We start from the raw sequence: 27,306 nt of genomic DNA on the forward strand, positions 1-27,306 counted from the left end.
GGCTGAGGAAACCTGTTTGGAAAACTCCATTACAGTCTGGAAGACTCGGTTGTGTTTACATGGGCCTCCTGTCAATCATTTTATAGACATTCCCCTTCACTCCGCCAATTTCTCTCTCTGATTTCAGTAAGCGCCCATGCACAGCCAGATAATTCACATTGTGAGGTAATAATAAAAAAATCATGTTGCATGGAAAAAACATAACAAAAAGAAACCCAGTAAAACTAGAATAAACACTGGCGGTGCTTTTTCAAGATATTTTCAATGCTAACTCAGTTTGAACTGCTGTAGGTTCTAGGGGCGGAGCTTTATGTAGATGGGTGGGAATGGGAGGGGGGAGGCCTCATGTATAGTGCTTTTGTTTTTGTGTATATCTCATACTAATATAAATACTTGCATCTATAAAGGTCACTGTTTATGACTCCATTATCTGAAAGACACTGGGCAACAATGGAGTCCATGGAAGAGTGGCGAGGTGAAAACCACTGCTAAACCAGAAGAACATTAAGACTCTTCTGAGTTTTGCCAACACACACCACCCAAACCTTTTGGGAGACTGATGTGCTGAAAGTGGAACTGTTTGGAAGACAGGGGTCCCGTTACATCTGGCGTAAACCAAACACAGAATTCCACAAAAAGAACATCATACCTACAGTCAAGCATGGTGGAGGAAGTGTGATAGTGTGGGGATGCTTTACTGCTTCAGGGCCTGGACAACTTGCAGTAATTGAGGGACACATGAATTCTGCTCTTTAACAGAAAATCCTAAAGGCGAATGTCCACTCTACAGTCGGTAAGTTGAAACTCGAGCGTAACTGGATTATGCAGCAAGACAACGATCCAAAGCATAGAAGTAAGTCCTAGTCCTAGAAGTAAGTATTTAACCCTTAGAGACAAAATGTTGACAAATCTTGCCTATTGCACTTTTAAACATGACATTTGAACTGACTAAAGGAATAATTTATTTAATTACGATGAGGAAACAATGCAAAGAATAAAAAATTGTGTTTACTAAAAGGGTCAATGTTACTGAAGTACTGATGATAATTGCGATATTAATGTAATTGGTCTCATTATTTCATTACTTTAATTATAAACAGTATTCCAGCTAATCAGAAGACTTTATCTTCAGCCAACGCTAAATCAGCCTTCAAACACACTGACTAAAATGAACAAAGGAAAAGAAGCTCAGTCTGATTACTTTAGTCGTCTCAGTGCCGAGGTCTGGTGAAGGATCTGAGGTGAAGTAGCAGAATTTGACCCTGGGAGTGTGATGGGACGATTCTGAAAAGAACATGAGCACAGAGCGCTGGCTCTTATCCAGAACACTCGAGCCCAAAGGAAGGAAGGAAGGAAGGAAGAGAGAAAGTGAGGAGAATGAAACTCTGAGACTCGCTTCTCTCCTGTAAGTCTCCTGTGCTTAAGACTCACCGAATCCTGTCTGTCTCTCTGTATAACTTCATCTAACATACACAACATGAGCATTCTGGATCATTTATCAATGAAGAGTGTACATTAAAAACATGTGCATGCAGTGTGAGTCACACACACACACACACACACACACACACACACACACACACGGTTGGATTGGCAGACGGAATGGAAACTGGAATGAATGATTTTAAATACTGCTTCCTCTCATGCTGTTTTACACATGTCCTCAACCACCTCCTGTTTTTTTCTACCTCTTTTGCCTTTCACCATCACTCCATCCATTTCTCCATTTCCTCTATCTCGTGTCAGATTGAGGGGAAGTGGGTGGGGCTTCCTGGAAGTGTTCAAAACACCTGCGCAGATCATTCCGTGTATATAACGGATTTAAAATCGTGACCTAATGCGATGCTGATCCGACGTTATCGGAGGCCGTGGAGAGAAGAACGCGAGATAAAGACGTGGTCAAGTCATTCCAGCTGTCAGCTTTCCTCTGCTAGCAGAAAATCTGTACAGTTACCCGAAGAGCTAAACTCTTCATCTGACATGGCCTTCAGCGCTGATGCACTTAAAGCAAAGATACCTCAGCCTTCAGCAAAACATGAGTCAGATACAAACAGACAGAGAGAGAGAGAGAGAGAGAGAGAGAGTGAAGAAGGAGACGAAGAAGAAGAAGGAGGAGAAGAAAGTGTGGACCATCTCAGAGGAACATCTGCAGGACTTCAACAGCCCAAGTGATAGAAACAGCAAATAGAGGAGATTATCTAAACGCTGAGACACTCTTGTTTAAATACACACACCCTCAGTACTCTGCTTGTGTATTGCTCTGTTCTTGTTCTCGCTCTCTCTCTTTATCTCTGTGTGTGTGTGTGTGTGTGTGTGTGTGTGTGAGCATGTGTGAGCATGCCTGCGTCATTCTGCTGCGCCAAAAATGAAATCTAATTCTGGCAAAGAGCTCGAAAGTAACATCCATCCAGCTCTTTGCTATATATGGATTCTGACAGAATTCCCTTACAGAGGGGTGTGTGTGTGTGTGTGTGTGATCTAAAACAGAAACTTCATGTAAAAATAAAAAGCAGCAGTAACCAGTGAGGAATGTCTAAACCTAATAAACTCCGCTGCATCGCTCTCTTTAGGTAGAGATGAAGCGAGGGGTAAATCCCACTACCACTATCAGCAGGTAGCCGAACGGCATTCTGGGTAACGTATGAAGTCCTTAATGGCAAGGTGTGAAATTGTTTATTGTTTTGACTCAATAGTAACTCATTATTGCATAATATATATTTTTTGATTTATTATTATTTCGACTTATTAACAACTCTACTAACAACTCGTTATTACTCAGTTACTAAGTCTAAATAATGAGCTCTTAATAATGACTTAGTGAGCCATAATAACAAGTTAGATAATCATAATATGGAGTAAGTCGTAACGGAACATCTTGAAATAATACGTTACAAAGTCATAATGATGGATTAGTAAGTTGTAATAATGAGTTACTGAGCTGAAATGACAAGATAATACCTTCAAATAATGAGTTTGTTCGTCTAAATAACAAGTTACTAAGTCGTAACAATGAGAGATCTTCAAATAAACAGTTACTAAGTCTTAATAATGATAATCTCTTGAAATAAAGAGTAACATCATAAATTCAAAACAACAAATTAGTAAGTTGTAATAAAGAGATCATTTGAAATAATAATAGGTTAATACGTCATAATAACTAGTTAGTTAGTCGTAAAAAGGAGCCACTATGTCGTAACTAGGGACGTCACGATACCAAAAATCTAGTAGTCAGTACTGATACTACCAAAAGTACACGATACTCCATACCAAAGTCGATACCATGGTGTGGAATAAAAATAAAATTTAGAAAATAAAATTAAAACTCTCCTGGAGGACATCCTCCTCTGGCTGATACTGGCAAAAAGAGAGAGGGGGTATTTTAATGATCAGACACTGTCTGACAGTGACTAATAAAACAGTGGAGGTCACAAGTGCTAAGGTGCACTCCTAATCACGTGTGCACACACACCCCTTATACTCTGAATGCAAGCATTAGTTTAAATTCACTGCTATGGTGGCAGGCCAGAAAGATTTATTAAAAGCATGAACATGTGAATAATTATTAGTGACATGAGGCTACATTTAGCTGACAGGACACGGCTGAATGGCGATGCATAGTGGCCCATTCGGAGGTAGTTTTTAACATTACAATGCGTTAGCATGTGCTTGTATGCGTTCTTCTTCTTCTTTACCACTTGTTGACCGACTAAAACACTTACGCGTATTTGCTGCCCCCATCAGTTCCGGAAAAACTGCAACCACGGTACCTTCATTACCACTGGTACTCATGCTATTGCGGAAAAACAAGTACTGTCACGTTTTAACAATGCTGGTGCCGACTTGGTACCTAAGTATCGGTTCTCGTGAAATCCCTAGTCGTAACAATGAGATAATATGTTGAAATAACGAGTCAGTAAGTCATAATAATGAGATAATATGTTGAAATAATGAGTCAGTAAGTCATAATAATGAGATAATATGTTGAAATAATGAGTCGGTAAGTCGTAACAATGAGATAATATGTTGGAATAATGAGTCAGTAAGTCGTAATAATGAGATAATATGTTGAAATAATGAGTCAGTAAGTCATAATAATGAGATAATATGTTGAAATAATGAGTCAGTAAGTCATAATAATGAGATAATATGTTGAAATAATGAGTCAGTAAGTCGTAATAATGAGTCAGTAAGTCATAATAATGAGATAATATGTTGAAATAATGAGTCAGTAAGTCATAATAATGAGATATGTTGAAATAATGAGTCAGTAAGTTGTAATATTGCGTCAGTAAGTCGTTATAATGAGATGTGTTGAAATAATGAGTCAGTAAGTCATAATAATGAGATAATATGTTGAAATAATGAGTCAGTAAGTCGTAACAATGAGATAATATGTTGAAATAATGAGTCAGTAAGTCGTAATATTGCGTCAGTAAGTCGTTATAATGAGATGTGTTGAAATAATGAGTCAGTAAGTCATAATAATGAGATATGTTGAAATAATGAGTCAGTAAGTCATAATAATGAGTCAGTAAGTCGTAATAATGAGTCAGTAAGTCATAATAATGAGATAATATGGTGAAATAATGAGTCAGTAAGTCATAAATGAGTCAGTAAGTCATAATAATGAGATAATATGTTGAAGTAATAAGTTAGTCAATCATAAGAACAGGTTTCCGAGCCGTAATAAAAAGATAATATCATGAAATAGCAAGTTATTGAGTCAAAATAACAAAATAACACTTAAAACACTTTACACCTTGTGATTCAGGGTTATAAAGACTAATACGCGAGTCATTAAGGTGTGTTAGACAAAGACAGCAGTGTTAATAATAGCACACTGAAGATTGAGTTTAAATCCTACATCATGTGTGTGTGTGTGTGTGTGTGTGTGTCTGAGAGAGTGAGAGAGAGAGAGAGAGAGAGAGAGAGTTTAACTGCCTGTGGGTTTGTATAGATCGTGAGACACAGGTCCAGATGAAAATAGTTGAAAACCTCGTCCTAATTCTCACAGGTCTACTCGCGATGGAGACTGAACCCCAGCTGCCCAGGATCTCGGAGGCTCTCCTGAACACAACAAAGATCTCACCACACACACACACACACACACACACACGGACAGTTTGTATGTATTAATCCCACCGCGATATATCTGCTGTGTGTAGCTCACGGGCGTAACTTCAAAGCTTCACTCGACCCTTGAACTCGAGCACGATGAGCTCGGTGATGATATCATCTAAACACAACACGCTACACCTCACATGTTCTGGCCTCTTCAATAAACACCGTAATCCGTTTGATCCGCTCGCTCTCTCTCACTTCTGGTGCAGGAATGCGAGGTGTGTGTGTGTGTGTGTGTGAGTGAGAGAGAGAGAGAGCGAGAAAAGTTTTCAATTCTGGCACATGAGACCAACCCAATCTGCACTCGAGAGCACAACGGCTTCTTTGTGGCACGTGAAGTATCTGCAAGTCTGAGGTGGACTCTCTGCAGGAGCATGGGTATGTGGTGTGTGTGTGTGTGTGTGTGTGTGTGTGTGTGTGTGAGAGAGAGAGAGAGAGAGAGAGAGAGAGAGAGAGAGAATGTATTCATGCAAGTCAACCCTTCAGGCCTCAACTGGGGAAAACACCCAGTTATAAAACGTTACCTAACAAATGTTCTGACAGCAAAAAATATTCCTAGTTAATCATGTTTCCTACAGCAGGGGTGAACGATATGAAAGGAATATTGTATCGTGATACTTAAAGCTGCAGAATTGAACTTTTGCCTCTCTATCGCCATCTCTGTTTGAAATATAAAAGTTACTAGTTACTTGTATGTGTTGTATATTAGCTCCAATACTTGATTCGGTACTGCAGCTTTAAAGACATTTCTGTGGCACACGATATTATCACGTTATATAGATTTGGTAAGAACTTTACAATATATTACAAAACTTTACAACGTAGTACATATGTTGTATAGTAGCTAGTAAAACAAACGACTGCAAAACTTTACAATTTTGTAGTATGTTGTAAAGTAGTACAGTTTTGTTGCATGTTGTAAAGTTTTGTAGTATTCCGTATTTTTGCAAAGTTTCGTAGTACGCTGTACAGGTGTAAAGATTTTGTAGCATGTTGTAAGGTTTTGTAGCATGTTGTAAAGTATTGTGGTAAGCTGTAAATTGTAAAGATTAGTAGTCAATCGTAAAGTTGTGTGGTAAGTTGTAAATTGTAACGTTTTGTAGTAAGCTGTAAAGCTTTGTAGTACGTTGTAAAGTTTTGTAGCATGTTGAAAATTTGTAAAGATTTGTAGTATGTTGAAAAGTTGCAAAGTTTTGTAGCATGTTGAAAAGTTGTAAAGTTTTGTAGTGTGTTTTGCAGCATGTTGTACATATGTAAAATTATGTAGTATGCTATAAGGTTGTAAGGTTTTGTAGCATGTTGTAAAGTTTTGTAGTATGCTCTACAGATGCTAAATTATGTAGTATGTTGTACAGTTGTACAGTTTTTTGCATGCTGTAAAGTTTTGTAGTATGCTCTACAGATGCTAAATTATGTAGTATGTTGTGCAGCTGTAAAGTTTGTAGCATGTTGTAAAGTTTGTAGCATGTTGTAAAGTTTTGTAGTATGCTCTACAGATGCTAAATTATGTAGTATGTTGTGTAGCTGTAAAGTTTGTATCATGTTGTAAAGTTTGCAGCATGTTGTAAAGTTTTGTAGTATGCTCTACAGATGCTAAATTATGTAGTATGTTGTACAGTTGTACAGTTTTTTGCATGCTGTAAAGTTTTGTAGTATGCTCTACAGATGCTAAATTATGTAGTATGTTGTGCAGCTGTAAAGTTTGTAGCATGTTGTAAAGTTTGTAGCATGTTGTAAAGTTTTGTAGTATGCTCTACAGATGCTAAATTATGAAGTATGTTGTACAGTTGTACAGTTTTTTTGCATGCTGTAAAGTTTTGTAGTATGCTCTACAGATGCTAAATTATGTAGTATGTTGTGCAGCTGTAAAGTTTGTAGCATGTTGTAAAGTTTGTAGCATGTTGTAAAGTTTTGTAGTATGCTCTACAGATGCTAAATTATGTAGTATGTTGTACAGTTGTACAGTTTTTTGCATGCTGTAAAGTTTTGTAGTACGCTCTACAGATGCTAAATTATGTAGTATGTTGTGCAGCTGTAAAGTTTGTAGCATGTTGTAAAGTTTGTAGCATGTTGTAAAGTTTTGTAGTATGCTCTACAGATGCTAAATTATGTAGTATGTTGTGCAGCTGTAAAGTTTGTAGCATGTTGTAAAGTTTTGTAGTATGCTCTACAGATGCTAAATTATGTAGTATGCTGTGTAGCTGTAAAGTTTGTAGCATGTTGTAAAGTTTTGTAGTATGCTCTACAGATGCTAAATTATGTAGTATGCTGTGTAGCTGTAAAGTTTGTAGCATGTTGTAAAGTTTTGTAGTATGCTCTACAGATGCTAAATTATGTAGTATGTTGTACAGTTGTACAGTTTTTTGCATGCTGTAAAGTTCTGTAGTATGCTCTACAGATGCTAAATTATGTAGTATGTTGTGCAGCTGTAAAGTTTGTACCATGTTGTAAAGTTTGTAGCATGTTGTAAAGTTTTGTAGTATGCTCTACAGATGCTAAATTATGAAGTATGTTGTACAGTTGTACAGTTTTTTTGCATGCTGTAAAGTTTTGTAGTATGCTCTACAGATGCTAAATTATGTAGTATGTTGTGCAGCTGTAAAGTTTGTAGCATGTTGTAAAGTTTTGTAGTATGCTCTACAGATGCTAAATTATGTAGTATGTTGTACAGTTGTACAGTTTTTTGCATGCTGTAAAGTTTGTAGCATGTTGTAAAGTTTTGTAGTATGCTCTACAGATGCTAAATTATGTAGTATGTTGTGTAGCTGTAAAGTTTGTAGCATGTTGTAAAGTTTTGTAGTATGCTCTACATATGCTAAATTATGTAGTATGTTGTGCAGCTGTAAAGTTTGTAGCATGCTGTAAAGTTCTGTAGTATGCTCTACAGATGCTAAATTATGTAGTATGTTGTGCAGCTGTAAAGTTTGTACCATGTTGTAAAGTTTGTAGCATGTTGTAAAGTTTTGTAGTATGCTCTACAGATGCTAAATTATGTAGTATGTTGTGTAGCTGTAAAGTTTGTAGCATGTTGTAAAGTTTTGTAGTATGCTCTACATATGCTAAATTATGTAGTATGTTGTACAGTTGTACAGTTTTTTGCATGCTGTAAAGTTTTGTAGTATGCTCTACAGATGCTAAATTATGTAGTATGTTGTGCAGCTGTAAAGTTTGTAGCATGTTGTAAAGTTTGTAGCATGTTGTAAAGTTTTGTAGTATGCTCTACAGATGCTAAATTATGTAGTATGTTGTGCAGCTGTAAAGTTTGTACCATGTTGTAAAGTTTGTAGCATGTTGTAAAGTTTTGTAGTATGCTCTACAGATGCTAAATTATGTAGTATGTTGTGTAGCTGTAAAGTTTGTAGCATGTTGTAAAGTTTGTAGCATGTTGTAAAATTTTGTAGTATGCTCTACAGATGCTAAATTATGTAGTATGTTGTGTAGCTGTAAAGTCTGTAGCATGTTGTAAAGTTTGTAGCATGTTGTAAAGTTTTGTAGTATGCTCTACAGATGCTAAATTATGTAGTATGTTGTGTAGCTGTAAAGTTTGTAGCATGTTGTAAAGTTTGTAGCATGTTGTAAAGTTTTGTAGTATGCTCTACAGATGCTAAATTATGTAGTATGTTGTGTAGCTGTAAAGTTTGTAGCATGTTGTAAAGTTTTGTAGTATGCTCTACAGATGCTAAATTATGTAGTATGTTGTGTAGCTGTAAAGTTTGTAGCATGTTGTAAAGTTTTGTAGTATGCTCTACAGATGCTAAATTATGTAGTATGTTGTGCAGCTGTAAAGTTTGTAGCATGTTGTAAAGTTTGTAGCATGTTGTAAAGTTTTGTAGTATGCTCTACAGATGCTAAATTATGTAGTATGTTGTGTAGCTGTAAAGTTTGTAGCATGTTGTAAAGTTTTGTAGTATGCTCTACAGATGCTAAATTATGAAGTATGTTGTACAGTTGTACAGTTTTTTTGCATGCTGTAAAGTTTTGTAGTATGCTCTACAGATGCTAAATTATGTAGTATGTTGTGCAGCTGTAAAGTTTGTAGCATGTTGTAAAGTTTGTAGCATGTTGTAAAGTTTTGTAGTATGCTCTACAGATGCTAAATTATGTAGTATGTTGTGCAGCTGTAAAGTTTGTACCATGTTGTAAAGTTTGTAGCATGTTGTAAAGTTTTGTAGTATGCTCTACAGATGCTAAATTATGTAGTATGTTGTGTAGCTGTAAAGTTTGTAGCATGTTGTAAAGTTTGTAGCATGTTGTAAAATTTTGTAGTATGCTCTACAGATGCTAAATTATGTAGTATGTTGTGTAGCTGTAAAGTCTGTAGCATGTTGTAAAGTTTGTAGCATGTTGTAAAGTTTTGTAGTATGCTCTACAGATGCTAAATTATGTAGTATGTTGTGTAGCTGTAAAGTTTGTAGCATGTTGTAAAGTTTGTAGCATGTTGTAAAGTTTTGTAGTATGCTCTACAGATGCTAAATTATGTAGTATGTTGTGTAGCTGTAAAGTTTGTAGCATGTTGTAAAGTTTTGTAGTATGCTCTACAGATGCTAAATTATGTAGTATGTTGTGTAGCTGTAAAGTTTGTAGCATGTTGTAAAGTTTTGTAGTATGCTCTACAGATGCTAAATTATGTAGTATGTTGTGCAGCTGTAAAGTTTGTAGCATGTTGTAAAGTTTGTAGCATGTTGTAAAGTTTTGTAGTATGCTCTACAGATGCTAAATTATGTAGTATGTTGTGTAGCTGTAAAGTTTGTAGCATGTTGTAAAGTTTGTAGCATGTTGTAAAGTTTTGTAGTATGCTCTACAGATGCTAAATTATGTAGTATGTTGTGTAGCTGTAAAGTTTGTAGCATGTTGTAAAGTTTTGTAGTATGCTCTACAGATGCTAAATTATGAAGTATGTTGTACAGTTGTACAGTTTTTTTGCATGCTGTAAAGTTTTGTAGTATGCTCTACAGATGCTAAATTATGTAGTATGTTGTGCAGCTGTAAAGTTTGTAGCATGTTGTAAAGTTTGTAGCATGTTGTAAAGTTTTGTAGTATGCTCTACAGATGCTAAATTATGTAGTATGTTGTGTAGCTGTAAAGTTTGTAGCATGTTGTAAAGTTTGTAGCATGTTGTAAAGTTTTGTAGTATGCTCTACAGATGCTAAATTATGTAGTATGTTGTGTAGCTGTAAAGTTTGTAGCATGTTGTAAAGTTTTGTAGTATGCTCTACAGATGCTAAATTATGTAGTATGTTGTGCAGCTGTAAAGTTTGTAGCATGTTGTAAAGTTTTGTAGTATACTCTACAGATGCTAAATTATGTAGTATGTTGTGCAGCTGTAAAGTTTGTAGCATGTTGTAAAGTTTGTAGCATGTTGTAAAGTTTTGTAGTATGCTCTACAGATGCTAAATTATGAAGCATGTTGTACAGTTTTTTTGCATGCTGTAAAGTTTTGTAGTATGCTCTACAGATGCTAAATTATGTAGTATGTTGTGTAGCTGTAAAGTTTGTAGCATGTTGTAAAGTTTGTAGCATGTTGTAAAGTTTTGTAGTATGCTCTACAGATGCTAAATTATGTAGTATGTTGTGCAGCTGTAAAGTTTGTAGCATGTTGTAAAGTTTTGTAGTGTGTTTATTTATAATGATATTGATCTCTCTCTCTATCTCTCTCTTTCTCTCTCTCTCTCTCTCTCACACACACACACACACACACACACACTTATGGCTCAATTCAAATTTAACAATTGTACCTCTAATCCTTAGAAGGGTGTGTTGTAACTTTTTTTTTTCTTTAAAATCAATAGAAAGTAAAAGAAAAAAAAGAAACAGAAAACATTAAGTGTTATAAGGAGAAATAGGTGTGTGTGTGTGTGTGTGTGTGTGTGTGTGTGTGTGTGTGTGCCTGTGTGTGTGTGTTGTGGAATTGCGGGTATGCACCACGGAAAGGAATTTTCATTCTGCGGTGAAGTGGAACCTGAAACCAAAGAAAGTAAATAAGGAATGAGAGGTGAGCATGGAGAGAGACGCCTCAGGGCTTTAAATACCTGGCGTTTATGTGTACACCTGCATGACCAGCACACACATCACACACCTGGTACTTGTTTTGAATAAAGAAAGAATTTTTTTTTAAAAAAGAGCAGTGGATGAAGAAGGCAGGTCGGCAGATAATAAGAAAATAAGAAAGCAGAGAGCAGGAGAGAGGAGAAGAGAGTCATCACAAACTAAACGTATTATTATATTAAATATAAACTATTCAACTTAAAGGGGACCTATTATGCACAATTCACTTTTACGTGCTGTTTGAACATAAGTGTGTGACGGCAGTGTGTGTACACAACCACCCTATAACGGTTAAAATCCAGCCAGTCCTTTTATTATATTCCCTGTAAATCATAAACCGTGTCTCAGAATGAGTCGTTCACATTTTCTATACGATATGACGTCACGTTGGAACAAGCCCCGCCCACAACTGGTGACGGACTCCGCATTATTACATAGACATGTTTATTTGAATAATTTTACACCGGACTGCTTTGTGAACCCGGGTCAATACAAAGCAGGATTTACTGAAAAGTTGATTCTCAAGAATGGATTGGTACCGACCGTCCGTGATCCAGCTCCATAGCCCGAAGACATAAGTATCGCACTTTATATTTTCTGAATGTTTGCAGATCGCCTTTCCGAACGTGCTTGTTAGCAAATTCCATGGCGAATGCGGCTAAAGTTACCACGGTCTCTGATTGTATTTATGGTGTCACTCATACCGGTTCTTCTGATTTGTTGTTGCCGTAGTATTCAAAGCACGAGCTGTAAAGGCACATCCGTCTTCTGGTAAGTAGGAGGGCCACAGCAGCTCATTTGCATTTAAAGAGACACACATGAAAACTGCATTTTTGCTTCCACCTAAAAAGGAGCATTTACAGCGTGGTATAATAAATGATCCGTGGGGTATTTTGAGCTGAAACCTCACGGACACATTCTGGGGTCACCTGAGACTTCAATTACATCTTGTAAAAAGATGCATAATATGTCCTCTTTAAACCACAGCGCTGTTAAACTCTGGATTGTGATTGGTCAGAAGGTGTTGATGAATTTTCTATAAAGGCTTTTCGCTTGTTCTAGTACATTATCGTTTCTATAGCAACAGCTCATTCACCGGGACTTTTAGGTTTTGCGAGCGCTATACATACACAGAGCTTACATAATAATAAATATATTACGCTATCGTGCTGTTATTCCAAGATAAGGAAGGAGTCTCCAGTGTCGGCGCTTTGCAACAGTCCGAGGTAAAGCTGTAACTTTTCCGATATCACGACAGAGAAGTTTACGCTTTTTTTGCGAGACGATGGGTATTGAACGTTAGATTGGACCAGGTATTGAACGTTAAATTGGTCCGAGTATCGAACGTTAGATTGGACCGGGTATTGAACGTTAGATTGGACCGGGAATTGAATGTTAGATTGGTCCGGGTATTGATCTGTAGCTCTTAACGTTTAAACAGGCGAGGCCTGGGGCTGATTAGGAATTCAGCAAGGAAAAGAAGCAGCAGCTGTTCACAGCTGGGTGTTACACACACACACACACACACACATGTTATGCTTAGGCCGTGTCTGATCACGAACACACAAACACAAACTGTGAGTCTGTAATTAAACACAAAGCTACCAGGCTAAATCAAACTACTCAGTGTTTTTTTTTTAAACGATGATGGAAAATCCGAATTTCACTGGAACGAGCTCTTAGGTTTGATCATAATTCTGAACAAAATGAGAGATAAATGGAGATTTAGCGTTCAGCCGAACTACCTGTAAACGTTTTAATACTGATTTATTTATTTCACTCGCAGTCATGGCAGTTCCTCAGAGAGAACTTCACACCGCTCTAAGCCTGGATTTTATTTGGGTTTTATTAATTTTTTTTATTGTTCTCCAGCACGTCGTTTTTGGCCAAGAAATATTAAGTGTCGAATAAAAGCCTTGGCAAAAATAAATAAATAAATAAAACACAGCAGGTCTTTGGCTGTGAGACAGGTTGTCTGTCTGAAAGGAAAAAAACGGTTGTTCTCTCTTTCTCATTTTACACTTTTCTTCTGGTTTCAGGTTTACAGCCCGAGCAGTATTGCTAATGAGATTATTCTAGAGTGAAAGCTTTTTCCCCAGATCGAGTACTACTTAATAATTCTGAAAAAGCAGAAACACATCTCCCATATTGCCATAGCAACGAGTCGGAAAACACAACTGTTACGGCTAAAACGTAAAAGTTAGCGCGTCTGCATTTCTACCAATAAACCTTCTTCATTTCGCATTCTCTCGCAAAGATATTTGCGTTCTCTCACATCGTTTGTGCTCTCTCGCAAAGATATTTGCGTTCTTCCGCATTATTTGTGCTCTCTTGCAAAGATATTTGTATTCTTTCGCATCGTTTGTGCTCTCTCGCAAAGATATTTGCGTTCTTTCGCATCGTTTGTGCTCTCTCGCAAAGATATCTGCGTTCTCTCGCATCGTTTGTGCTCTCTCGCAAAGATATCTGCGTCCTCTCGCATCATTTGTGCTCTCTCGCAAAGATATCTGCGTCCTCTCGCATCGTTTGTGCTCTCTCGCAAAGATATCCGTGTTCTTTCGCATCGTTTGTGCTCTCTCGCAAAGATATCTGCATTCTTTCGCATCATTTGTGCTCTCTCGCAAAGATATCTGCGTCCTCTCGCATCATTTGTGCTCTCTCGCAAAGATATCTGCGTCCTCTCGCATCATTTGTGCTCTCTCGCAAAGATATTTGCACTCTCTTGCAATTTTTTTTGCATTCTCCTGAGAATATTTTTAAAACCTGTCGTGTTCTCTCTATCAAAACATGTGTGCTCACGAGAGACATACGTCGAGGTAATCCTCTTTCGCGTAACATCCTTTTCAAGTGTCTTTGACTTGTGTGAAAACCATGTCTTGAACTAACCACCGAATTCATTTCTTTATCCTCGAGTCCAAAATCAAAATAAATCTCTATAAACCGCTCCACTGTGAACATTATGCAAAGTTTCTCGGGTGAACGCAAAGGTTTTGCGAGCGATACATTTAGGTATTTGACAATGCCACAGAATCCGCTACGGTACAGTAAGAAACGGTAAAATTAGATTCTGTATCCTACAGTCGATATGAGAGTACCTTCATTCAGGATCTGGGGTAGGCCTACCATTCATTTCTGAATGATGATGACCAATGTTATGGCCAAATCCCCTTGCTATCTTAATTATCAGTTTAAACTATTTTTACCAGGTACATTTGGATACATTTGCATACAAATACTTAATACATTTGATAGTAATCCATTTATGATTGTTGCCATTTTAACGAATGCATCGTTACACCCCTAATTACTATAAAGTCGTAACACGTTTTTGCTAAATTATTTATTCCTTCCTCTGATGTCGCTCACAATCAAAAGCAGATGAGATCCTCCTACTGACTTGTATGTCTATATTCAAACAGGATTTTTTTGGCTTTTGCTGCAAAATTTGTGACGCGACTTGGGAAGTTTTTTTGTGCTGTTTTTTTTACGGAAAACTACTTGAATTGCAACTACTCAGACTGGCGAAATCGCAATCGTACGAAATTGTTCTGCGCGCTCTTTCACAGCGATGTTTGCTGGTAAACGAGACCTTCTAGCTGTGAATCGAAGACGGCGTCGGCTGAACGCTCGTCGGGACGACGTCTCGGCCCGAACCGATACGGCCATGTCGATTTGACTTCACTTACTGACCTCAGGTCTGAGGAGACCGTCTTTCCGAGTAGGAATTCCGAATCGGGGGGTGTTTTCTTTGTTTTTTTTTTCTAGTTCGAGTTCAGAAATTCCGAGTTATCTGATTTACTCGGACGCAGCAAAAACCCAACATCATGTGTAGATTTACAGTCCGTGACCCGAAGGACCCCCCCACCCCACCCCCACCCCGACACTCCCGTGCCAAAACTGGAGCTTGTCAAATCTCTCAGCAGGAGGTTTTTCCCAGATGTCCAACAATGATGTCATCGCAACCGGCAGCAGATATGTTTAGGAGAACGGAGCCAGCTGCCATGCTATCTGCTTCCATCAGGATTAAATATCGCAGCACCGGGAATACTTTAGCGCCCGTGTTCATCACGAGGGCAAAGTCACGGCAGTGCAGCTAAATAAACTGGCGTGTAAGCTGTGCAGACAGAAATGAGGCGTGTACGAGCACGATAATGCATACTAGCACGGCCCTGTCTGAACCTGAACCGCAGGAGATGCGTGAGCATTCGTCCTGGCATCCTGACGTCCTGCGTTGGGCTTTCACACACATGAATCATTTCTGACTGAATGTACAACCACAATCATATGGTTGGGATGATATTGGGAACAAATATTAGGGGGACACCTATTAGTTATATTGATTTTTTATCCCCAAATCCCTACAGCCACATTATTAATCCTGGATCTTCTTTCCCTTTGAATAAAATAAACATTCAGAACAATGCAGAATCTGTACAGGTTGAGTACATTGTTTTGAAAGTTTTGGTTTATTACAGCACAGTGGGAAAACTGATCCTAGATCAAAAGTTACTCTGAAAGATAAATCAGTTCTCTTCTCCTTCTTTTGCTACAGGAATCTTTTGTTTCTGGGACACACCCCTTCCAAATTCCCAACTGGCTATTGATCAAAGGCTCTCTGCTGGACCGAGATCTGTGTCCAAACGCTTATCTCTGTTTTTCCACATGATATCGTATCCCTGGCGTAGGGTTGCACTTGGACGGTCATGCTGGATTCCTCAAGATTATTTTGACCTGGTCAGGCTGATAGTGCATGACAGGTAAGAGAGAGCAGGATGTTGCCTCAGAGTTTCAGTGTCTCATTGTTTCAGTATCTCAGTGTCTCATAGTTTCAGTGTCTCAGTGTTTCTATTTCTCAGTTTTTCAGTGTCTCAGTGTTTCAGTATCTCATTGTCTCAGTATCTCAGTGTTTCAGCATCTCATTGTCTCAGTGTTTCGGTATCTCATTGTCTCAGTATCTCATTGTCTCAGTTTTTCAATGTCTCGGTTTTTCAGTATATCAATATCTCAGTGTCTCAGTATCTCATTGTCTCAGTATCTCAGTGTTTCAGTATCTCATTGTCTCAGTGTTTCGGTATCTCATTGTCTCAGTATCTCAGTGTTTCAGTATCTCATTGTCTCAGTTTTTCAATGTCTCGGTTTTTCAGTATATCAGTATCTCAGTGTTTCAGTATCTCATTGTCTCAGTTTTTCAATGTCTCGGTTTTTCAGTATATCAGTATCTCAGTGTTTCAGTATCTCATTGTCTCAGTATCTCAGTGTTTCAGTATCTCATTGTCTCAGTTTTTCAATGTCTCGGTTTTTCAGTATATCAGTATCTCAGTGTTTCAGTATCTCATTGTCTCAGTATCTCAGTGTTTCAGTATCTCACTGTCTCAGTGTTTCAGTATCTCATTGTCTCAGTATCTCAGTGTTTCAGTATCTCACTGTCTCAGTGTTTCAGTATCTCATTGTCTCAGTATCTCAGTATTTCAGTATCTCACTCTCAGTGTTTCAATATCTCATTGTCTCAGTGTTTCAGTATCTCATTGTCTCAGTGTTTCAATATCTCAGTATCTCAGTGTTTCAGTGTCTCAGTATCTCAGTGTTTCAGTATCTCATTGACTCAGTGTCTCAGTCTCTCAGTGTTTCAGTATCTCATTGTCTCAGTGTTTCAGTATCTCATTGTCTCAGTGTTTCAGTATCTCATTGTCTCAGTGTTTCAATATCTCATTATCTCAGTGTCTCATTGTTTCAGTGTTTCAGTATCTCAGTGTCTCAGTATCTCAGTGTCTCATTGTTTCAGTATCTCATTGTCTCAGAGTTTCAGTGTCTGTGTTTCAGTGTCTCAGTGTTTCAGTGTCTGTGTATCAGTGTCTCAGTGTTTCAGTATCTGTGTTTCAGTGTCTCAGTGTTTCAGTGTCTCATTGTTACAGTGTTTCGGTTTTTCAATATGTCAGTGTCTCAGTGTTTCAGTATCTCAGTGTTTCACTGTTCCAGTGTCTCAGTGTTTCAGTGTCTCATTGTCTCAGTATTTCAGTATCTCATTGTCTCAGTGTTTCAGTATCTCAGTGTTTCAGTATGTCAGTGTTTCACTGTTCCAGTGTCTCAGTGTTTCAGTGTCTCAGTGTTTCACTGTTCCAGTGTCTCAGTGTTTCAGTGTTTCAGTGTCTTTTTCATCAGAGTCCAAACTCAGTCAGTAATCCAGTAAACAGGAAGACACTGAGGGTGTGTCTCAGGCCAATTATTCGGTGGAGAAAGCAGCCGATTGAATTAGACCTTAAAAACTTCCTCGATGAGATCCAAGAAATGCTTACACCCCTCCTCCTCCCCCCACACACATACACTCACATGCACACACAAACACACACACATCCAAACATTCAGTTTAAAAATAATTTCCTCCAGTCAACAATACAGCTACTATAACAATACAATCTCAAAATAATCATAATAATAATAAACAATGCAGTCTCATGTCTGTTGTATTTGATGAATTAGACTGGTTTATAAATCATTTAGTCGACACATCCTCCCACCCTGTGCTGTGTGCCTTTGTGGCGTGTCCCTTCCTCATCCCATTCTCCCTCCCCCCATCCCTTTAGGCATAATCTCCGGTCTGAACGGTGTGTGTATGTCTCCAAAACATCCAGCTGATCCCACACTCATGCATGGGCCATGTCCCAAATCGCATCCTAACAGTTTCTCGTCTAGGGAATAGAAAGTATCATTTTTTTCATGTATTACGATTCTGTTTTGAGTGATTATACATGTACATCCATGAAGCGTCTTAATTACACGTTTACATTAGCTGAAATATAAATGTTCCGATCTCTTAGCAAAATGTCACATTTAACAGTTTTTAGGAGAGCCACGTAAACATCCTCTATCTATCTATGATAGACAGATAGATAGATAGATAGATAGACAGATAGACAGATAGATAGCCGATACTTCTAGTGAGATAGATAGATAGCTAGATAGATGATAGATAGATAGATAGATAGATAGATAGACAGATAAATAGATAGATAAATAGACAGATAGCCAATACTTCTAGTGAGATAGATAGATAGATGATAGATAGATAGATAGATGGATAGACAGATAGGTAGCCGATACTTCTAGTGAGATAGATAGCTAGATAGATGATAGATAGATAGATAGATGATAGATAGATAGATAGATAGATAGATGATCGATAGATAGATAGATAGATAGATAGCCAATACTTACAGTGAGATAGATAGATAGATAGATAGATGATAGATAGATAGCCAATACTTACAGTGAGATAGATAGATAGATGATAGATAGATAGATGATAGATAGATAGATAGATAGATAGATAGCAAATACTTATAGTGAGATAGATAGACAGATGATAGATAGATAGATAGATAGCTAATACTTCTAGAGTAGAATAGATGCCTGCATTTTATCCACCACTGTCATTTGTTGATATTTTTCTATCTATCTATCTATCTATCTATCTATCTAATTCACTCTAGAAGTATTGGCACCCAATCTATCTATCTATCTATCTATCTAATTCACTCCAGACGTATTGGCACCCAATCTAACTATTTATCTATCTATTACCTGTAGTGCAGGTACATTCATAGATAGTCTCTCCCTCTCTCTCTCTGTCTGTCTGTCTGTCTGTCTCTGTCTCTCTGCTGTGCGCACACGCGAGCGCTCGTGCACGCGCTTCTGCCGATTATTAATCACGTCCCATGTGTCTTTCTTTGTGCTCGTGTCCGCTTCAAAACCGCACAAAACCGACCCGGAAGTGCACACATGACTAAATGATGAGTCTGAGTTGACACTGTAAAGGCTATGCGGTGTCATTTATAAAGTCTGAATGAATAACCGGGGAACAAAAGGAGGAAAATCCTTCTCTCCCAACGCTAACACAGACAAACAGCAAAGTTTATTAAAAATATAGATTTTAGTTAAAGAGAGAGTCGTGTTTTTTTTAACAGTTGTCTTGTGTATTAAATGAAATTCAAATGATATTTAAAAGGGTCATATAAATATAAACATGGACCTAACGGTGAAGGCTAACACGTCCAGAAAACTAACGTTACTCTAAGATTCTGCTAATAAATGAAGAAAAAAAACGCCGATAAATGAGTTTAAAGTAGTGCTTCTGCCTCACCTTTACCGCTGTTTCCCGTCATGTTGTTGTTTTATTCCGGGATGTAAAAGCCCAGAGAGATGATGAGAGGAAAGCGGCTGCAGCTCCACCGTTAATGTCCGCTCCGTACACATTCAAACTGCAGCTCGTGCTGGACAACAGCCCACCTCAGCTGTCAAGACACCACAGAGTGGCAGCTGGAACAGCCAATCAGAACGCGCTCTGTGAGTCTGGTTGACCAATAGCAGAGAGGTAGGGCGGGATCGCTTTAGTTTCAGACAAGAGACGATTCTGTAGAAATCTATCTAGTCAACTCCATAATTATTGGCACCCTATCTATCTATCTATCTATCTAGTCAACCCCATAATTATTGGCACCCTATCTATCTATCTATCTATCTATCTATCTATCTATCTATCTATCTAATCCATTCCAGAAATATTGGCACCCCATCTATCTATCTATCTATCTATCTATCTAATCCATTCCAGAAATATTAGCACTCTATCTATCTATCTATCTATCTATCTATCTAGTCAATCCCATAATTACTGGCACCCTATCTATCTATCAATCTATCTATCTATCTAATCCATTCCAGAAATATTGGCACCCCATCTATCTATCTATCTATCTATCTATCTATCTAATCCATTCCAGAAATATTGGCACCCTATCTATCTATCTAATCCATTCCAGAAATATTGGCACCCCATCTATCTATCTATCTCGTCAATTCCATAATTATTGGCACCCTGTCTATCTATCTATCTATCTATTTAATCAACACCATAATTATTGACAACCTATCTATCTATCTGTCTAGTCAGCTCCATAATTATTGGCACCCCATCTATCTGTCTGTCTATCTAAATAAAAGGTGTGCACTTATATAGCGCTTTTATCCAAAGCACTTTACAATGTGTCTCATTCACTCATTCACACACACACACACACATACACACACCAATGGTAGCAGAGCTGCCATGCAAGGCGCTAACTTGCCATCGGGAGCAACTTGGGGTTCAGAGTCTTACCAAAGGACACTTCAACATGTGGAGTCACGTGGGCCGGGAATCGAACCGCCAACCCTACGATTAGTGGACAACCCGCTCTATCACCTGATCCACAGCTGCCCCATCTATCTAGCTATTTATCTATTCAGTCAGCTCCATAATTACTGGCACCCCATCCATCTTTCTATCTATCTAGTCACTTCCATAATTATTGGCACCCCCTATCTATTTGTCTAATCACCTCCATATGTATTCCCCATATACCTATCTCCATAAGTATTGGCAACCATCCATCCATCCATCCATCCATCTATCTATCTATAAAACAGTCATCTCCAGAATTAATTATTAAATCCCATCCGTCTGTCCATCCATCTGTAGAAAAGCACTACACACAATCCAGCTGTATGACACATTTATTGACAGATAAACATCTTGTTTTTTGCAATCCGGCAAAGCAAATGAAGAGAAAAAGAAAAACAAAGGTTTAAGTAACAATATTGTATTAAACCTTCATATTTCTTAAACCGCTGCACAGCCACAAGTACATCAAAATCACAGCATTGGCCTAAAGACGTATCTGTGGTTATGCAATTGTTAGTTCAATAAAACACACACACACACACACACACACACACACACACACACACACACATACACGCACAAAATTGTGTAATTGGCATCTGAGTGTCTGGAGCTTTCGTGTTACATTCACTGTGTATAACAACACAAAGACATGTTTATAAACCAGAAGGAAACAAAAAGGCAGGAGATATAAATGAAAAACATGAACATGGTCTGGATAATCTCAATCAGTCCAAAAAGTATGAATCATAATCAGTAATGCAGCTCTTCTCCTTTCACTGATACTGTTTAAATAGTTTTATGAGCCAATATTTTATAATCACACAGTCCCAAAAAAAAAAAAAAAAAAAAAAAAAAAAACAAATAGAAATGCTGATTACATCCCTGCCTGGCTGACAGGAACGCGAGCGGAGTTATGAGCCGAGCTCTTGAGGGTCCTGATTTCCACTTTTTCACTGTTTTATCAAGAGTAAAGAGACAGAAAAGCAGACTGAACATCTGTATTTGACTTATTTCACACACACACACACACACACACACACACATACACACACACACAAACTCCAACAACTGTTCAAATAAAGCAAAATTTCCATGCAACCCAACACAGCGTGGTCCATCAAGGAACCTTTCCTGCACAAATTTATTCACGGAAATGACAAAAATATATACGCCCTACCCCGTGAGAGGAAAAATTTGGCCATGACAAGACACTTCATAAACATAAGTTTTTCAAATGATTACGCGTATGCACTCATAATGTTACATAAATGTGATGACATATTCTATTGCTTTGCAGTAAAATATATTCAAATGTAAAGATCATGATATCGAAAAAAAAAAATCCCCACCATAGACATCATTTAAAGGAGCAGTCTGTCATTTTCAGAGCCCTCTGCTGCTTGTGTGGTGAACTGCACTTTTAATAAAAACAGAACTGACCACTTAGGGCATGTGAGGTGCCTTTTTTTATGGAAAAAAAGCAGCGAGGCTGAGCAGCACTGGTTTGAAGCTTATTTCAGGGACAGAAAAATGAAAAGAGTAATATATTTTTTCATTCGAAAAGATAGCTTTTTGATTGTTTATTTATTTATTTTTAAACCTAGCCAGCTATGTTGCATTACAAGGCTGTAAATCAAAAACATTCCCACCACTTTAGCCATGCACGGTGCCTTTTAAGGAAAAAAAACAAACAAACAAAACGAGGTGGGGCTGAGCAATACTTTCTTGGAGCTAATTTCAGGGCCAGAACAATGAAAACACTAGGCTTAAAAAATAAAATGAAATAGATTTTAAAAGGTAATATTCTGAATGAAATGTTTACTCAGGTTACCTCTAAAGGTATACGATTATTACAGGTCCAGACACATTTTTTTTAAACATTACAAACTGCACCTTTAAAAAAAAAGAAAGAAAGAAACACCAAAAAAAAATAAAATAATAATAATAATAATAATAATTCCCACAAAATAATGGCCAAGATAGTCTTTATCAATCCTTACATGATTTGAACCTTCACCCTAAAGGCATTTTAATGAATCCTAAATTTACTTTAAGCTACAGTTTGATGTTCATTTAGACGTAAACGCTCATGCATATGCACTTTTGAAATTTTGTGAACGATGAACAATGGAGAGTTTATTACTTAACTCCTCAATTCGCACCGACGTGATTAAGGCTTTTCGTAAATCCGATTTCTGAATTAATTTAAAGCAAAAAAAACAACCACCCATTTACGAAAGGATGGGCGAGTACAATCCCGCCCGAACTCCTAATGATACTTCATCAGCATATCATGCGCTAACTATTTTTATATTTCATAAATGTACACACATTTACTCGGAAACAGAGAACGCAAAAATGCAGCGTTTGGTTTGCAGTGACGCATCACTGAACCGCTTCACAAATGCTTATTGTTACACACACACACACACACACACACACATATATATATATGTATATGAGTGTAAAGTTACAGTTGAAAGTAACCTTGGCGTGTCTCTTTCTGCGATGATGAAGAGTTTAATGAGTTTCGTGGCAAAAATCAAGTACAAAACATTCAGAAAACAAGAAAACGTATGCGGTAGACGGTGCTTTGTTAGATGATGGCTGACTCACTGAACTCACGCTAGTAGGCGTCTAATAAACCTTAGCTAGCGTGATAAATATCTAACGTAGGACCAGGTGTCACAGAGGCGGAGTATGTCGGCGTACAACCCTGTCGCGGTCATTCAACTGTCAGAAAAACAATTGCAGTGAATGATTTAATGATATTTTCTGTTGAATTTATGCCACCTGTTATAGACGTGTACATATACGTGTAATAACGCATGGCACACGCGGTTCTTTATTGGCATCGGGGCCCATTAACGGTCCTGGAGACGAACAACTTCATTCGTAAATTGTTCATAGGTGCATTTACACAAAAATCCAATTATTCTGAAGAAGAAAAAAAAACCCTTTCGTATCCTACGTTTGTGTATATTTCCATCTAAAGGAAATAGATAAAACCTTAAAACTGTCGATGAGATTTGTTTCTGAGATTTTAAATATTTATGGTCCACGCTGTCGAGTTTAAACTGACCTCACTCGCACGTCAGCTGAACCAGACGCTTTTGTTTGACGTTAATGATTTGAAAGATCCGTAAATGAAGACGAAAAAAAACCGGACTAGGCATTCCGATAGAAGAAAAGTAATGGCACCCTGTAAAAGAAAAGAAGGTGGTGTTTACACGTGTCTGTAGTAGCTGACGCGCCGCATTGGCTGAGCTGCAGTATTGGAAGATGTAGCTCACGCCGCACTTTCGTCATGTGCTCTCAGCGTTTAATCACCGTCTTGTCGTTTTCAGCTCTCCGTGAGCTTTGTGGGTGTGGCTAATAGTACAACATGGCTGTGCCGTGACGACGCGTTCGACTTTCCTCGTAACTGTTCGTTTGCAGGTTGGAATGATGCCATTTTTTTTACCACATATGAAGTGTGTGTGTGTGGGGGGGGGGGGGATGGACGCCTCTTCGTTTTGTCTTTTGTTAGCAACAAGCTAGCCAGTTAACTGTGATGAGTGACGTATACGGTATATTGAGTCAGTGTTATAGCTTTAACAGACGAACATGTCTGTATGTCAATGGATCTAAAGCTAACGCTTGTAAATAGAGTACCAGTCCCGGCAGGATTTAATGAGTTTGCGATCGCAGAAATGAACTCAAAACCAAGCAAACGCTACAATATTCGGAGGAGCGTGCGATTTTCCAAAATCAGCGCAGATTTTCCGCAGATTCGGGCGTTCAGACGAAACCCTCTTCGATTCACATGTACAGCTAAGAGGTCTGATTTACCGACAAACATCGCTGTGAAAGACCGTACAAAACAGTTATGTGCGATCCGAGTAGTTTTCCACCAAAAAAAAAAAAAAAAAAGCACAAAAAACTCCGCAAGATGCGGCGCAAATTTTTTTTAAAAAGCCGCAGCAAAATCGATCGCACTAAAAAATTTAAATCCTGGTTGTTGTTTTTTTTTTTTTTTTTTGCAAAATCCTGTATGGAATTGAAAAACAGAGAAAAACAAATGGTAATTATTGAATAAAAACGGACATGGAGGGATTTCCATAGCAAACACACACACACACACACACACACACACACAGCAACAGTTCCATCGAAATCCATACAGCTTATATACCTCACATATAGATCCTTATTGCAGTTGTCTGAAACGTGAGCGGGAACAGGGAACAGGAGAGACGTACACACTGTAGATTGTTTTCTTTCCCCATCAGAACAGATATAATGTGGAACTCGTCACACAGAAAGCTATCATGGCTAACACTGAGGCTGTGAGCGACGGCGTATATAACACACTCCTCCTTCCTCCAGCGTAATGACAGCGGGTACGCAGCGCAGCAGAAAGGAAGTGCGTGTATGTATATATTTATATATATAGTTCACTCTTTCTCTCATCTCGGCATATACGTCGACTGATTGAGGAAACATTCCTCGTTTCTCTCCGCTCTCAGTTCACTCGGGGGCGTAACGAGGGTGGTGGGGTCGGTTGTGTCGATGGAGGTGGTGGTTATTAGAACAAGCGGGCTTTTTTCTTCAGGTCATTTTTCTTCCACAGAGCCAAGCGATCGAACTGTGCAATGGTCATCCCGAACACCTGGAAGAACTCGTCTGGAGACAGGTGCCTCTGAAAGAGAGCCAAAAAAAACATAATAAAAGATTTATTAATGCTCACGTTTCAAACGTTCAGGGCGTGGCTTGTCCGAGTATTTTACTTTATCGTACTTAAAAATTTTTATGATTTGAGTTGTGAAAATATCAAATAAAATGTCGCTTGCTGTTGTTGTTGTTGTTGTTGTGGTGGTGAGTGGAGACGGCAATATGGCCGACAAAAAAAAAAAATTAAGAAAACACAGAATTTTACAACAAACATTCATAATAGGAAGTGGAAATCATTCTGGTCCCGAGAGGCTGGATTTATTTATTTATTTATTTATTTATTTATTTAAAGGTGGGGGTAAACGAATAACGGTTAATCCTATTTTCTCGGAGTTTATCAACAGATTCTTGTGTTACGTGTAGACTGCCACCTAGTGTCCGGATGTCCCAAGTGTTTCATTAATACCGATCGGCCAGCCTGTGAGCCAGCGAGTGAAAATTCCTCTTCAAGGCCATACATTCTTTCCAAACATACGTTTTTTAATCTGTTCGTATTGTTATTTTATATGGTTAAATATTGTGTTTCCAATTTCCAATGAATAATCTGATGTCATACTATATATATAAAAAAAGACATATTAGTAGTGCAGGTGAACCGATAACATGTTTATCAAAATGTGAACAACTAAAAAAAAAAGTTTTTTACAGAAGAAATTTGATATTCGTGATAATCCCGTAATTTTGGGAAGACAAAAAAAAAAACGTTCATATCCTACTCGTGCTCCTGAGTGTGAGTAAATTTACACCCGAGAGGACTAGCTAAGCCGTCCCGCCAGGGATTCTCCGCAGTATTCAACGCGCAATATTCGGAGGAGCTCGCGAGTAAATTTTTCAAAAATTACCGCGGATTTTCCGCAGATCCGGGCCGAGACGTGTCGCGTGACGTCGTCGCGACGCTCGTTCGATTGAAGCCGTCTTCGATTCGAGTGCGTCAAACGTGAGTACAGCTACAAGGTCTCTTTTACCGACGAACATCGCTGTGAAAGACCGCGCAAAACAATTTCGCAAGGTGCAATTTTCAATTTCGCCGATTCGAGTAAAAATAAATCATGGAATGAAAACCGTAACAATCACAAAAAGAAAAAAAAAGCTACAAAATTCGGTGAAAATCACTCACTGATCTCGGTCTTTTCTGTAGAAGTGCCTCTAGATCCTGAGCTTCTCGGGCGCTGTTACGCTGCTACATCATTTTTAATGGTATAGAAGCGAGTCAGAATAACCTCCACTTCTGCCTCGTCTCCTATCGTTCATTTCGTGCTCCCTTTTAGGGAGTTTTGTGGGCATGGCTAAATGTGGCTAAACGGGAACACACCTTTCTGAACCTTCTGTAAATCCTGAGGAAATATTTCGATAAACAACGTTAGTAAATAATTGATCAGTGAGGCCCAATTTTTAACGGAGATTTTTTTTTCTCGTTCATCCGTTCATTCAGGAAGCGTTCCGTTCTCACTGCTGCAGCCCGGGTATCGAATGACCCACATGCCGGTACCCGTGCACACCCAGCGGAACCTAACTCGGCTCCGACGTAGCGAGCAGATTTTTTTACTTACAGCATCTGCATGCAGTGAATTTCGCCCTGGATTCAAGAGTGGAACAGATGACATATCGCTCGATGATGACGGTTACAGCGCTCTGTCCACAGAACTCGACTCATAACTTACTGCAGACGTCCAGGGCCTTTGTGTGTGGGTGTGTGTGTGTGTGTGTGTGGGTGTGTGTGTGAGTGGTTTTATAGCTTTATGTCTCCATAACAATGATATTTGGGGACATTTGGCCAGTCCACATAAAAAAATGAAAGATCCAGAAAGGCATGATTTTTATTTAACTAGAGTAATGCACAAGATGTAAAACCAACGTGTGTGTGTGTGTGTGTGTGTGTGTGTAAGGGAGTGTAGAACACTGCGTTTGAATATGTCAGGGTTACAGAATGTGAACTGGATTCGACGCAGAAGTTCCTGTTTGTCAGCTCGGTCCAGGCCGCAGGAGGTAGAATAACAGACGCGTGTGGTTCTGATGGACCGCTAGAAAGATGAAACTTTCATCATTCTCGTCAGGGTGTTGTCAGCGTTTCTCCAGAGAGGCTGATGGTATTCCCTCTCGCAAGAAAAACAAACCGATTTCCTGTCCTACACACACACACACTGATTACTCTACACTAAAAACAGAGCTGATACCCTGACAGCTCCATAATTCAGTCCTGAAAGCCT

At 38.4% G+C, this 27,306-nt stretch overlaps 2 protein-coding genes across 6 annotated transcripts in view; both read right to left on the reverse strand.

Annotated features, from left to right (window-relative positions):
* The window catches only part of afap1 (actin filament associated protein 1), an 84,381-nt gene extending 64,179 nt beyond the window's left edge, over positions 1–20,202 (reverse strand). Inside the window, exon 1 of the mRNA XM_053639299.1 lies at positions 19,304–20,202. Within this exon, the coding sequence (XP_053495274.1) occupies positions 19,304–19,325 (22 nt within the window). The 5' untranslated portion in view covers positions 19,326–20,202. The remainder of the gene's footprint in view (positions 1–19,303) is intronic.
* Positions 20,203–20,697: 495 nt separating this feature from the next.
* The window catches only part of ablim2 (actin binding LIM protein family, member 2), a 103,497-nt gene continuing 96,888 nt past the window's right edge, over positions 20,698–27,306 (reverse strand). For all 5 annotated transcript variants that reach the window (XM_053639303.1, XM_053639306.1, XM_053639304.1 and 2 more), the window contains one exon: positions 20,698–25,067. In XM_053639303.1, coding sequence (XP_053495278.1) covers positions 24,954–25,067 — 114 coding nt within the window. In that variant the 3' untranslated portion in view covers positions 20,698–24,953. The remainder of the gene's footprint in view (positions 25,068–27,306) is intronic.

The sequence above is a fragment of the Ictalurus furcatus genome, chromosome 13, assembly GCF_023375685.1.
Source record: "Ictalurus furcatus strain D&B chromosome 13, Billie_1.0, whole genome shotgun sequence".
Taxonomy (NCBI): domain Eukaryota; kingdom Metazoa; phylum Chordata; class Actinopteri; order Siluriformes; family Ictaluridae; genus Ictalurus; species Ictalurus furcatus.